The sequence below is a fragment of the Nomascus leucogenys genome, chromosome 13, assembly GCF_006542625.1.
Source record: "Nomascus leucogenys isolate Asia chromosome 13, Asia_NLE_v1, whole genome shotgun sequence".
In the NCBI taxonomy this organism is placed as follows: Eukaryota; Metazoa; Chordata; class Mammalia; order Primates; family Hylobatidae; genus Nomascus; species Nomascus leucogenys.
The window spans coordinates 50,804,697-50,820,174 of NC_044393.1; the positions used below are offsets into that span (position 1 = coordinate 50,804,697).

General features: G+C 38.3%; 1 protein-coding gene across 13 annotated transcripts in view; it reads left to right on the forward strand.

Moving 5' to 3' along the window:
- MAGI2 (membrane associated guanylate kinase, WW and PDZ domain containing 2) overlaps window positions 1-15,478 on the forward strand; it is a 1,476,658-nt gene that overhangs the window by 1,358,161 nt on the left and 103,019 nt on the right. For all 13 annotated transcript variants that reach the window (XM_030825454.1, XM_030825458.1, XM_030825457.1 and 10 more), the window contains 2 exons: window positions 5,221-5,440; window positions 6,809-6,952. In XM_030825454.1, coding sequence (XP_030681314.1) covers window positions 5,221-5,440; window positions 6,809-6,952 — 364 coding nt within the window. The remainder of the gene's footprint in view (window positions 1-5,220; window positions 5,441-6,808; window positions 6,953-15,478) is intronic.

The window sequence follows — 15,478 nt, forward strand, 5'->3', positions numbered from 1 at the left end:
AGTGAAGAAGGCACTCAGAGGCCTCTGGCGGGAGCAAGCATGTAGTATGAAACAATGGAAATGCGGCCAATATATGGGGTGTCAGAAGGAGACCACCTTCTTCTCCTTCTTTAATCTCCTATGATGTGAGATTAAGCCAGTCAGGGTGGCTGGGGCCCACCCTAAAGGGCCTTGTAAGCATGCTTACTTAATGTTTTGATCTTTAAGTGCAGCGGGAAGTCATTGAAGAGTCTTCAGCTGTGGACTGTTATCATTGGATTTGCTTTATAAGAAGGCCTCTCGGTCTGCCCTGCAGAGCGCAGACAGGAGGCTGGCAGGGTGAATGCAGGTTAAGCAGTTAGGAGGTGGCTGCAGACATCCATTGAACCACAAAAGTCATGGCTCAGAGAGTGATGATGATATGGAGGTGGGGAGAATGTTGAAGGATTTGTAGGCGTTAGTAAATATTAGCAGCCAGTGTGGTGGCTCATGCCTATAATCCCAGCACTTTGGGAAACCGAGGTGTGAGGATTGCTTGAGCCCAGGAGTTCAAGACCAGCCTGAGCAACGTGGGGAAACCCCATCTCTACAAAAAATACAAAAGTTAGCCGGTCGTGGTGGTACACGCCTGTAGTCCCAACTACTTGGGAGGCTGAGGCAGGAGAATCACTTGAGCCCAGCAGGCGGAGGCTGCAGTGAGCTGAGAACGTTCCCATTATACTCCAGCCTGGGTGACAGAGTGAGACTCTGTCTCAAAAATAAAATAAATTAGCATTTTTACTGATTATAATAACCTTACATCCTCCTACCCACAATCTAATGAGGGTCTTCTATTCCACGCATAGCATTAGAGATAGGCATCATAGACTAATGAATAAGATAATTTGAACTTCCAGAAAAAGACTGTCATAAGAACAACATTGTGTTCTTATTGTGACCTGTATATAACAGGGAGCCTGGGTTGGGTTGAGCCATTAAAAAGCATCATGTTCCCATGATGCTTTCTCCCTTTCCGTGGGAAACAACAACAACAACAAAAAAAAAAACAGAACAACTCACAGAAACATCTCTGAATACAAACCCCTCACTGGCCTTTTTAATGATTCTAATGTTTTCTGAACATCTGCTTCCCATCCCTCTCCTCCCATGATGGTGAAGATGAAGTGAGACTCTGTTTTTGATTCCCAGAACTCTCTGGGTTCATCATTCACATTGTTGCAAAGCAAACTGTGTTCCCTGTGCCACAGGTGGTATTTCTACAAAGCCTCATTCTACTGATTGCCCATTTGCTTTCATAGAAAAGTAAATGTCTGATTGTCCTCAGCTGCTTATGTTGTTAATCTATGCAAGGAAGAGAAAAGCCCCATAAAGAAAATGATGCAGAGGTGAGAATTTGACAATCCATAAGAAGGGTAGGTCCTGAGTGTCTCGGTAATGAGCCCCAGATGTGTTTGCTCTCAGCATCTATCACTTCAACAGATTGCACTGGCTTTCCCCAGAATTCATCTTAGACTCAAGAGGAAGGACTTGAGCACCCCAGCAGTCCCCGAGCCAGCTTCAGACTCTTCTTGCCGCTGTCGATTAATCTCGCAGCCACATTCCATTCTCCTTTCCAGAGTCAGATTTCCCTGGACATGGCTCTTGCTCCCAGCCTTGAGTGGGTGAGCTCATCCCTGGTGTGCTATAGCTCTGAGGGGAGAACAACAGCTGGATACAGCCACTGTCATGTCCCATCTGCTACCAGCTCACAACTGGGATACCTTGTTCCCTATCACAGAAGCAGTGGTCTTCAGACATCCTGACTGCAGAATGAAATATTCCTAACTCTGGGATTCAGATTGACCTAATCCAAATGTTTATAAGTCACCAACATATTTGCCCAGAGTTCTAAGGTATTCTGCTTCTTCTACTACTACATCGCTTCTAAGATATTTTGCTTCCATTACTATGTTAACAGCCCAGGAAGTGCCCACTCCAACTCTAGGGCCCTTTACTGGCACTCAGGTTTCCTGGCTGAACTCTGTGATTGTTGGTGGTGGCTCATTTGCATATGAATGAAGAGATTCAGTGATCTTACAGGTACCAGAAACATTTTTCCCAATTGCATTTAAAGATGATCATGGTATCAGAGGGAAAACTCTTTGCCATTTTTTTAGATCAGGCTGGAGATGTCTCCAAGACAGTTTATATGCCAAGTGCATGGTATGAATTTCCTATTTCTTCATTTGTACAAGGAGTGCCCACCTACATGTCAAATTCAGCCCATTCCCATGTTAGAGCGGGATAAAATAAAATGGCAATCTGCTTGCAAATATCTGTGTTGAGTTAGAATGAGTGATATTTTTTCCTGTCGTATTTACTCTTGGATTGGCTTCCCATGAGACCCATACACTTCTCCCGATTTCTCAGTCCTTTAACATCTTTTGGGTGTGTGCTCAGGAAGCATAAAGTATGTTTAATATGAAGATAAGCAGAAGCACTATTCAAGGAGAAGCATTTGTTGAAGACAACAGAAGAGCCGTTATGGAATATATTTCAAAACTAAGTATAAATAGCAGAGTTCACCTTCTCTAGCAAGGGCAATTGATATTTGCAGTTTAAAATGGCAAGGTCAGTGAAACAGCATTGGAAATTGACTTCTTTCACAGACTTTGAACTCTAGATGCTCAGGACTGGAAGTGATTCTTTTTTTTTTTTTTTTTTTTTTTTTTGAGATGGAGTTTCGCTCTTGTTGCCCAGGCTGGAGTGCAACAGTGCGATCTCAGCTCACCGCAACCTCTGCCTCCCAGGTTCAAGCGATTCTCCTGCCTCAGCCTCCCTAGTAGCTGGGATTACAGGCATGTGCCACCACGCCCGGCTAATTTTGTATTTTTAGTAGAGACGGGGTTTCTCCATATTGGTCAGGCTGGTCTGGAGCTCCCCATCTCAGGTGATCCACCTGCCTGGGCCTCCCAAAGTGCTGGGATTACAGGCGTGAGCCACCGCACCTGGCTGGAGGTGATTCTTAAAGGGCCCACGAGATGTGCATTCTCACCATGGGCAGCATTTCTTTGTTCTGGAAATTTTTCATACCACAAAAAACCTGCTAGAACTTACCATTAGCAGTCTGGTTTTATCATTTCTAAAGTCTCTTTAGCAATGGAATTAATAGCTATGAAGGGTTATACTGATGATCTTCTTTCAGAAGTAAAAGAACTTTAGAGAGCCAGTTTTTAAAAATAATCCTGAGTTTTCCTTAAAGTGTTTCACACATTCAAAACAACATAATTTTTTGCCCTAGCTGGTATATTATTCACTTAAAAGTTAGCAACACTCATAAAAAATTTAATATGTTTTCCTTATTACAGAATTATTCAATGTGTAGTTGAACTTAAAATCCTGACACATGACACTGGATAGAATACAATTTAAGTGCTTGATGGCCTGGATGAGAGTTTTGAAAGTTTCATCTGCTCCTATTTTTAGTCGTTTATGTTACTTTGGGAGAGATTCTTACATTTCACCCTCTTTGGCCATACCTCATGACACATTTGGTTGGAAATTGAGCACACAATGGATATTGCATATTAATACCATACAGATCGTGGAAATAAAGTGACTGTGCTGTAACTTAAAACAGTGTGACATCCAAACCACCAAACAAGCTATTTCCAGAAAGGAACCAACACACACTGACAAATGTCACCCAGTTCAATTCTTTTTGTTTAATGCATGCATTTGCATAGTTAAGTATCTTATTCAAAGTATATTTTAAATAATTCTATTCTCAGCATGCATGCTCTCAGTAGGCGAGTGGACAATTGAGGTATAAAGCAAAGCCAAAATTATGCAGCTCACAAAAGGAATGCCTCTCCTCTGCAGGGTTAAGTAATAAAAGGGACCTACTCAAAGGGTTGATTAAAATAACTACATTACTAACCCCCTTCTAAGGAGCCCCAAATAAACACATCTATATTGCCATGCACTTTCAGTGTGACCTCGCTGAATATTAGATTACACTAATGGCAATTGTTCAGGCAAGTGATTTTTAAAAATACTTAATACTAATCAGCATCAGTAAGACCATAAGCCAGTTTAAAAAAAAGAAATCTAGACTCTTTTAAAGTTAAGAATTCTACTGGTTTGCACTAGTTGTCCTGACACATTTGAGCTTTTTCTCACTGCTAAATATTTCCTCAATTCCTCATACTCTCCAATTAATTTTAGATAAAATTGTTACTGTGTAGAATGTATTTTTTCAATCTACCTACATCCCTGGGTAGCTCATTATAGACTGTTACCATGGCAATAGGCAATGAACAACAGAATTAAGTGGCCTCCATACCATGGTGATAATTTTTCAGTTCACCTTATTAATGATCCCATAATGGTAGGGATTGGCTATTTCTTTTGAAACTAGTAACCCCCTCAGCTTAAAGCAGTTTGGATTCACAAAACAATGCTAAACTCCTAGCTCTGGTCTCTGTGTTTATTTCATTAGTAACTAATATCTAGAAGCAAGCAAGAGACAAATGTTGGACATAAACATTTTTGCCTTCTCTTCCATCTTATGACCACAGTAGTATTTGATGCTAATATTGATAGCTATCATCTAGTATTACCTCTGTGTAATATGTTTCCAGTTTTACCAATGATCCAATGACTTGCCACTTGGTTTGTAGTTGGTGATTAAATTTTACCATCACTCCTTTAACCTCTGTAAAATATTCAAAAAGACCCAACTCAGTAGGTTAAAATAGCCTTTGATTGTGTATTTGTAATGTATTTAGAGATCACTTCAATCATGTTTTTATGAAGTAATGAATGATCCGCCAAGGGGTGTGTGTGAGAGAAAAAAGTAAGAGTGAGAGAGGAAGTTTGGTTTACTGGTGTTAAGACAGGCTGATGTTTTGGTTTGTATAGTTCAGTGCTTCAATCCCTTGATTTGCTGTGGCTGTACAGTTTTTAAATAGCCAAAGTCAAAGAGGAACATCCATGAGTCCTTTTCCACAAGGTTCTGGTTGAACCATCATTTTTACCTTGACTTTGTAAGGAGCCAAATAAAAAGTATACAATATGGCATTTGTCAGAGATTTTTAAATAATATTTAACCTTCTCATAATCCTGAACATCCAACAGGACCACCAAGAGGAGTGGTTTGTGTGAGCTGTCATGGCTGGACCACCTCTGGAGGCCATGTGATCACTCTAGCCTCTTTAGAATGCAGAGTTACCAAAGCAAATCCCATTTCCATTTATTTAGTTACAGGTCGGAAGTGAAAGCAAGACAAGATGTGAAACCAGACATCCGACAGCCTCCATTCACAGACTACAGGCAGCCCCCACTGGACTACAGGCAACCCCCAGGAGGGGACTACCAGCAGCCCCCGCCCTTGGACTACAGGCAGCCTCCCCTGCTGGACTACAGGCAGCACTCCCCCGACACCAGGCAGTACCCTCTGTCGGACTACAGGCAACCCCAGGTACCTCCTCCCGGAGAGCAGGGTGGGCCCTGACCAAGGCTTCCAGAGAACTGCAAGGAATGAAATAGGAGAGGCAGACGAAAGAGTACCTGTCTGGGATATAGAGCTGAAGTTCTATTCCTAGTTCTGGTAACATCGGGGTAACACCTGCATCCTCAAAAACATGCTCGATAAATAAATCTATTTCAGAATAAAGCAGGACAATTAAATAAATATGGATAAATACATAAATAAATAGTGGATGAGTAGTAATGGAATAAACTAATCCCTGCTAATACTAGCTAACTCCCTGTACATTTCCCTGTCAAAGTTTTAAAAAGGCTCTAACCTGGGACCTCTGAGAGTGCTGCTAATGCAGAAAATTTTATAGATGCTAGCAGTGGAGGTATTTTAGGTCCATAGTTTTTTACGTGTCCTCCTACCTGCCACTCTGTGATAAAGGGCCAAGCCCCTGTGCATAAGAATAAAACCAGGCCTGGCTTCACAATCCAGAGTGTAGCATCTGCCACAGCCAACAACTCTCTGTCTACACAACCAGTGTCACGGTTGTTATGATTATTTGTTGATGTGCTTCATGTCAACTTCCTTAACTTCTCTGAGATTCAGTTTCCTGAAGGGAGAGTCTTCCTTACAGGCCAGGATGAGGATTCAACATTTATGAAAAGAGTCAAGACCAGAGTTTGGTATCTAGAAAATATTTCCTACTTCATAACTACATATCAAGATATAAATTAAGTACAATCTCAACTCTATCAGATTACATTGTGTTTTATTATGAATTGAAGATCAACTTTATGCCCAAAGATTTTAAGAACAGTGAAGATCAGAGAATCTTGGACATACTGCATTTTAGGTAAAAGAGAAATTGATTTTGTACATTCCAACTTGATATTCAATAGTCTGTGCAACTGAGAGAACTAATTATCAGATCCCACTAAATTTCACTTTTCTAATCAGCAAACTCTGTAATTTGTATACACACACACGCATGCACACACACACACACACACACCTGACATTTATTTATGGTGCTCAACAGCAGTGAATGAGAAAAGTAAAAGGAGAGATGATGTCACTCAGGACTATCTGTAATCATTCCACATTTGCCAAGTAAACTGATGAATACCAAAGTAAACAAGCTACACAGTAATTCTTTGATGACCAAGTAAACTGTGCTGTGGCCTGCTCAAACCTCTGGAATTTTGTCTTTCATACGGATAGTTTATGAAGTCAGATTACGACTTCTCCGAACATCATGTCATTTGGAATACATTAACTAAGAGACAGAAGGAGAACATAGAGACTAGCCACAGAAGCTTCTCTGATAACTAAATAATTATTTATTCCATTTTCTCCCCAACCCCAAAGGATTTTGATTATTTCACTGTGGACATGGAGAAAGGAGCCAAAGGATTTGGATTCAGCATTCGTGGAGGAAGGGAATACAAAATGGATTTGTATGTGTTGAGACTGGCAGAAGATGGACCAGCAATAAGGAATGGGAGGATGAGGGTAAGAACAGTCTCTTTTTATCGAATTGCTTAATTCTGAAAGAAAAACTGACTGTGGTATTGGAAGAGTACTGAAGCATGCTGTCAAGCAGGGTTGCTGTAGGTTTGCCCTCTTTCTAGTTCATGATCACCCAGTTTCTTAAAGGTTTGGCCACATGCTATTTTATAATATCTCTCATTCTCATTTTTCTGCTTATGACCTTCTAATTGATTAACCTCAATTAAGTGCTGTGTTTCTAAAGAGCAAATGAAAGAAATCTAAGAAATAGCTTGAAAAGGAAACATTATTGCTCCATAATTCTTTCCATGGTTTGATGATTCTGTTTTGATTAAGGTTGAATCTTTGGAAATTTATTTTTAGTTTTGTGCTTTTTCCCCCATATTGATTAATCACATGGTTTTGTGGGACTTTTGGGAAATTTTTCCTTTGTGTTGACTGGTCTTTTGGTTTGATACTGGGCAGACAGAAGCATTAGGAGAAAAAGGGATTTGGCTTCTTGGATACCGGTTGTTCTTAAAAATGACAGCAGGGGCCGGGCGTGGTGGCTCCCACCGGTAATCCCAGCACTTTGGGAGGCTGAGGCGGGTGGATCACAAGGCCAAGAGATCGAGAACAACCTGGCTAACACTGTGAAACCCCATCTCTACTAAAAACACAAAAAAAATTAGCCGGGTGTGGTGGCGGGCGCCTGTAGTCCTAGCTACTCAGGAGGCTGAGGCAGGAGAATCGCTTGAGCCCAGGGAGGCGGAGGTTGCAGTGAGCCAAGATTGCACCACTGCACTCCAGCCTGGGCAACAGAGTGAGACTCTCTCAAGAAAAAAAAAAAAAAAGACAGCAGCTAGAAATTTTCCAATTAGAGTATAAGTTAAGAGTAGATTTTTTCATTTAATAATTACTTTGAGGCATCTGATTGATGGGTAACAGATTCTTCATTTAAGGGTACAAAACAAAGCTTGTTAACAATATAAAATATTAGTCTCTTTCTCTCTCTCTCTCTCTCTCTCTGTGTGTGTGTGTGTGTGTGTGTGCGCGTGTGTGTGTGTATGAATAAAATCTAGAATTTATTCTTGCCCTCCCTCCTGCCTCTTTAAGTTAATAAAGAAAAGCCATGGCTTTGGGGTTCCGGAACCTCGGGTTTTTGTGCAGAGCCTCACCAACCAATTTTCCCTGATGGCTGAATCTGCTATTTCTACCACCAAGTCTACATTTCTATGATACGCATTTCCAAGTCAGGGGATTATCCACAGTCCAAAAACAGAAGGCATGCACATCATGTCTTTGTTTCTCCCTCCCACCATGACAGCTGGGAAGCATCCGAGTTGGAATTTAAACCCAGGCAGGGCTGACACCAGAGGCTGGCAGCCCTCGCCCTGATCTAGCACCAGCCTCCTCTTATCCCATCTAGCCCTGATTTGAAGATGGGACTCCACATGGTTTCCTGGCTCTACAGCTTCCCTATAAGCCAGAAGGACACTTTCTTAACCTGCTGTAAGGCCAGCCCACAAGCAGTTAAGTAAAACAAAATTATCTTTCCAGTGCAGGTGAAACACAGCAGGAAGACCACGTGCAAAATGGCCAGAGCCCTGTGAGAGATGGAGACCCATGGTGGACTACAGGGCTGGTCTCTGTAGGTTACAAACAGTGGCCATGTATTTTAACAAGGGGTCTAAATGACTCGCTGCTGGATATACACAGTACTCCCAAGGCAAAGAAGCCTAAATAGAGAAATAGCCTTGCAGGAAAAGATTCCTCTTTCTTACAGAATTTAAGCCAGAGCAATGGTTCTCAGCATGGTTCCTGGCATCAGCATCACCTGGAAACTTGGTAGAAATGCAGATTTTCTAGCCCCACCCAAACCTGCTGAATCAGAAATTCTAGGAGTGGGGTCACCAGGCTATGCTTTAGGAAGTTCTTCAGGTGAAACTCTGAGGTTTTACCTTCCGAGGTTTTATTATAGATACCTGTGTCAACTGCAATCCAAAAATATTACATAAAATTTTTCAGAAATAATTATAAATTTTAAATTGTGCAGCGTTGTGAGTATTGTGCTGAAATTTTGTCCTTCCCAGAAGGTGAAACAGCCCTTTATCCATACTGTAGATGCTACCTGCCCATTGGTTACTCAGCAGCCCTCTGGATTATCAGATTGACTATCATGGTATCGCACTGCCCGTGTTCAAGTAACTGTTATTTTACTTAGTAATGGCCCCAAAGTGCAAGAGTAGTGATGCTGGCATTTTGTTATAATTGTTCTATTTTTTATTGTTTTTGATCCCTTGCTGTGCCTAATTTGTAAATTAAACTTTATCGTAGATATGTATAGGAAAAACAGTGTATATAGGGTTAGTTCTGCCTGTGATTTCAGGCATCCACTGGAGATGTTGGAATATATGCAAGAGGTATGAGGGGGAACTACTGTATTCACTTTATCAAAAAAACAGTGGAAAGTAGCAAGTTTTGACTTTAATTATTATACTAGATGGTTTTTCAACATCAGTTAATACTGATGTATTAAAAATTGAATAGATAAAATAAAACACAATCTGTGAATGCAGAAAATAAGGGGAATAATAAATAGAGATATATCATTGTCACGTCTGATTGCTTTTCTCCAGTCAGTCAAGAAGGCTGGCGTCATAAGAGAAACACAATGGACATTCAGATTTTAAGGAAAATGATAACAAATTATTAGAAAATATTACTGGATCTGTTTATAAAATGAAGACTCATGTTTGTAAAGTAGCCTAATAAAATTGGGAGGGATGAAATTTTCATAGCTAGTGAATAAAATCTCTGATACAAAGCTCCTAGGAATATAACCTAATTAAAACCAAAACTAAATAGAGAACACAGGCAAAAAATAATAAACATAAAAAATAATATTGGCAAAGCTCAGTAAAACAAGGAATGTAAGAAATCAGGAGACATTTGGAGGGAAAGAATAGAAATTCTAAGTGCTTAATTAAAAATCTGAGAGTCAAGTTAAAAGAGAAATCTGAAAGGAGATCAAGTTTGCTCTTAAAATGGTAAAATATTTTCCTGTTTCCATAAAAGTGTAATATAGTTTGCATTTCCATAAAATGTGTTTTTATGATGAAAAAGAACTATTTCATAACTTCATCACCTGCAGCTGAGTACCATTTGTGTTTGCCTATTTAGCATCACATAAGCTTATTTATAAGATGGTTTACCTACTTTCTGAAACTCACATGATGCAAAAGTCTGCCTGCAATGGGCTTTGGAATGACTAAAACATGTTGTTCAACTAATCAATGCACAAAAAGATATCACTTGCCCATCTTTTTTTTAGAGGAAAAGCAACATTCCCTGAAATTAGCTTCTTTTAAATTTGTCACTTTCCTTCTATAGACCAGATATAACTAGTCAATACAAAAGCATCCTGGTTTATATATTGCTTTTATTAAACATAAAACCATTTACAAGAATATTTCTAACATATGTAATAAGTATAAATACTAACAATGATTCAAGGACCCATGAACCCATAGCCCCACTTAAAAAACAGAACATTACCAAGCTCCCATGATTTCATTCTCCTCCTACTCTCCAGCCCTCAGAGGGAACCACCTTCCACCTTCCTAAATAAAGCACTTGACATTTCTTCTATTGTTACCACAGATGTGTGTATCTCTCAACTATAACCTCTAGCTTTGCGCACTTTGTGAACTTTATGTAACTGAACCATTCTGTACATGTTCTTCTCTATGGTTCACTTTCTCTATGTTATGTTCATGAGATTCATCCAAGGTTGGTGCATGAAGCTATAGTTCATTTATTTTTCACTGCTATAAATTATTTCATTATGTGAATATGCTACAACCTATAATAATTATCTATTTTTCCATTTTATGGACATTTGAGATTTTCCCTGTCAATTTACACTTTGGTTGTTTCCAAGTTTGTTGTAACTCATACAATCTTTGTACATCTTTCCTGCTGTACCTATGCAAGACTTTCTCTAGACTAGACTATATGCCTTGGAGGGCACAAGTTTAACTTACCTAAGTAACACAAAAGTATTGTCCAAGGTGGTTTTACAAAGTTATATTTGTATTAGCATGTAAAAAAGTTTTTCTTACTACACACACTCACAAGATTTGTACTTCAGACTTTTAAACTCTCATTCTGGTAGGTAGAAAATGATATATTTTAGATTTGGATTTGCATTTCTTGATTACAAATCATATTCATCATTTTTTCTTATATTTATTAGACTTTCATGTTCTCTCTTAAATAAAAAATGCCTGTACATGTATTTCCTCATTTTCTGTTGAATATTTCTTCATGTTGATCATAGAAGTGCTTATATATCATTGGTGATCATTTTTCATCAATTAATATGATATGGATATCTTATGCCAGCTTATGGCTTATAGTTTCACTTTCCTTATGATGCTCCTTGATAATGAGAAACTCTTAATTTTAGTGGAATTGGCTTAACCCTTTTTCTCTTTATAGTTTCTACTTTCTGTGTCTTGTTTGAGAAATCATTCTCCAAGACATGGTCTTAAACATCTTCTCTTATATCTTCTTCTAAAAGTTGTATAGTTTTACTTTCTATATCTAAGTATTTAATCACCTACAGTTGATTTCTCAGTATGATATAAGGTAGAACCTCAATCTCAATTTTTCCATATGGATAACCACATGTCACAGCATCATTATTTAATGAGTATTTCTTTGTCCCACCCCCCACCAATCTGCAATGACGGCCCTATAATAAATTAAATTTCTATAAATGCAATGGTCTGTATATGGATTCTTTATACTCTTCTGCTAGTCTATTTGTCTATCTCTGCATCAATGCCATACTTAGCTACCTTTTAATGAATGTTGAGTTTTGTAGGGGGAAACTTTCTCTCCCCCAGACACACATCTTAATTCTTCAGAGGTGTTTGGATGTTCTTGAGCTTTTGCCCTTCCACGTAATTTTAGAATTTTCTTGTCAAGTTTGGTTTTTTTTTTTTTTTTTTTTTTTTTGAGACGGAGCCTTGCCCTGTCGCCTGGGCTGGAGTGCAGTGGCATGATCTCGGCAGAGCCTCCCGGGTTCACACCATTTTCCTGCCTCAGCCTCCCGAGTAGCTGGGACTACAGGCACCTGCCACCACACCCAGCTAATTTTTTTGTATTTTTAGTAGAGACGGGGTTTCGCCGTGTCAGCCAGGATGGTCTCGATCTTCTGACCTCATGATCTGCCCATCTTGGCCTCCCAAAGTGCTGGGATTACAGGCATGAGCCACTGCGCCCGACCGCTTGTCAAGTTTCTAAAAAATCCTGTTAGAATTTTATTGGAAATGCTTGAAATCCATGTATAAATGTGGAAAAATTTACATCTTTATAATATTGAGTCTTTCCATGAACATGATGTAATCCATTTATGTAGCTTTTCCATAAAGTGCTTAAAGTTTTATAGCTTTCTCCAAAACATACCTGCAAATATCTTAGACTGATTCTCAGGCACTTTTTGTGTTTTATTTTTACTCTTGAATACAGTATTTTTTAAATCTTTACACAAATGAACGTGTTGAGTGAATATATGCTTTTATTATTTTTAACCCAGTCTTCTTTTCTTCATTTTTTAAGAGCAGTTTTAGGGTCACGGCAAAATTGAGAAGAAGGTACAGAGATTTTCCATATACTCCCTGCCCCACACATGCACAGCCTCCTCTCTATCAACATTCCCCACCAGACTGGTATATTTGTTACAATGGACGAATAAGTATTGACACACCATTATCACCCAGAGTCCATAGTTCACAGTATGGTTCAGTCTTGGTGTTGTACATTCTTTTTTCTTTTTTTTTTTTTTTTTTTTGAGGAGTCTCGCTCTGTCACCCAGGCAGGAGTGCAGTGGCACAATCTTGGCTCACTGCAACCTCCGCTTCCTGGGTTCAAGCAATTCTTCTGCCTCAGCCTCCCACTGGGACTAGAGGCACATACCACCACACCCGGCTAATTTTTTTGTATTTTTAGTACAGACGGGGTTTCACCGTGTTAGCCAGGATGGTCTCTATCCCCTGACCTCGTGATCTGCCTACCTCAGTCTCCCAAAGTGCTGGGATTACAGGCATGAGCCACCGTGCCCGGCCAGTGTTGTACATTCAGTGGGTTTGGACAAATGTATAATGGCATGGATCCACATTATAGTATCAGAAAGAGTAATTTCACCTAAAAATTCTCCGTGTCCCACTATTCATTCCTCCCTCCCCACTAACCCCTGGCAACCACTGATCTTTTTACTGTCTGCAGAGTTTTGCCTTTTCCACCATGTCATATAGTTGGAATCATACAGTATGTAGTAGCCTTTTCAGATGGACTTCTTTCACTTAGTATGCATTTAACTTTCCTCTATGTCTTTTAATGGCTTAACAGTTCATTTCTTTTAGTGCTGAATAATATTCCATTGTCTGGATACACTACTGATTTTGGCAATTATGAATAAAGCTGCTATCAATATTTGTGTGCAGATTTTTGTGTGGACATAAGTTTCCAAGTTCTTTGAGTAAAAACCAAGGAATGCAATTGCTGGATCATATGATACAAGTATGTTGAATTTTGTAAGAAACAACCACCAGTCTTCCAAATTGGCTATACCATTTTACATTCCCACCAGTGACGATTAATATCTCCATATCCTCATCAGCATTTGGTTCCATCATTGTTATGGATTTTGGCCATTCTGATAGGCATGCAGTGGTATCTCATTGTTGTTTTAATTTACATTTCCTTGATGGCATATGATGTGGAGCATCTTTTCATATGCTAATCTGCCATATGTATATCTTCTTTGATGAGGTATCTGTTAAGGTGTTTGGGCTACTTTTTATCAGGTTATTTTTCTTTTTATTGTTGAGTTTTAGGAGTTCTTTGTACATTTTGGATAACAGTCCCTTATCAGACACATCTTTCATAAATACTTTCTCCTAGTCTGTGGCTTATCCTTTTATTCTCTTGACAGTGTCTTTTGCATAGCAGAAATTTTTAATTTTAATGAAATCCAGCTTCCTAATTATTTCTTTCATAGATTATGCCTTTTGTGTCATATCTAAAAAGTCATTGCCAAATCCAAGGTCTTATAGGTTTTCTCCTATCTTATAGGAGTTTCATTATCTTATAGGAGTTTCATATAAGTTATCTAATAGGAGTTTCATAGTTTTGCATTTTACATTTAGATCAGGATCCATTTTGAGTTAATTTTTGTGAAAGGTGTTTTGGTCTGTGTCTTGACTCATTTTTTTTTTTTTGCATGTGGATGTCCAGTTGTTCCAGTACCATTTGTTGAAAAAACTGTTTTTTCTTCATTGCATCACCTTTGCTCCTTTGTCAAAGATTAGTTGACTATATTTATGCAGGTCTATTTCTGTCTATTCTGTTCCATTGATCTATTTGTCTATTCTTTCACTAATACCACACTGTCCTGATTACTGTGGCTTTATAGTAAGTCTTGAAGGTAAGTAGTGTCAGTCTTCCAACTTTATTCTTCTCCTGGCTATAGTATTTTTAATGTAATTTTAAAATTAACTGTTAACCAGTGAAGAGAAAGGCAACTGAATTTTGTATATTGATCAATTATATCAGGCAAAATTCACTGAACTCTCTTATTACTTCAAATAATTTATCTATACCTACCTCTGGATTTTCTGCATAAAAATCACATTTTCTATAATTAGAGTTTTGGGTTTTTTTTCCTTTTAAGTCCTTTTATTTCTTTTTTTAAAATTTCATTGGCTTGGCTTACTGTATGATGCTGAATAGAAGTGGTCAAAGCAGGCACTTTTGTTTATGTCTAATCTTAAAAAGAATGCTTTTTAAAATTTCATTAAACATGATGTTTAATAGGTTTTTATAGATAACCTTCATCAGATTAAAGATGTTTTCTTCTATTACTAGTTTGCTAGGAGAGTTTATTATGAGTAGATGTTGAATTTTGTCTACTTTTTCTGCATCCATAGACAATACCATCTGATCTTTTTCTTTTATATGGTAATTAATATGATTAAACATATTAAAGGATTTTTATGGTTCAGTTCCTGTTGAGTTCCTGGGATGAGCCCTATTTATTCATGATGTATCATTTTTATGCATTGATCAATTCAATTTTCTGTTATTTCCTTTAAGATTTTTATATCTATGTTATTGAGTAAGATTGGCCTATAATTTTCTTGTAGTATCTTGGAATGATTTTGATATTAATGTTACCCTAACCTTATAAAATGAGAAATAGAATAATCCTTTTTGTTGCTGGTGTTTACAGTTGTTGTCTGGGAAAGTTTATGTATGTTTTGAATTATCCTTGAATGTTTGGTGGAAGACACCTGCAAACTCATCCAGATCTAGTATGTTTTCTTCATGTGAAAGTTTTAGTTCACAAATTATGTTTCTATAATAATTATCTTCAGATTTTCTATTTCTTTTTAAGTCTATTCTGATAAACTGCTTTTCTTCCTAATAATTTACCTATTTCATCTTAGTTTTCAAACTTTTTGTATCATTTTTATTTTTGTT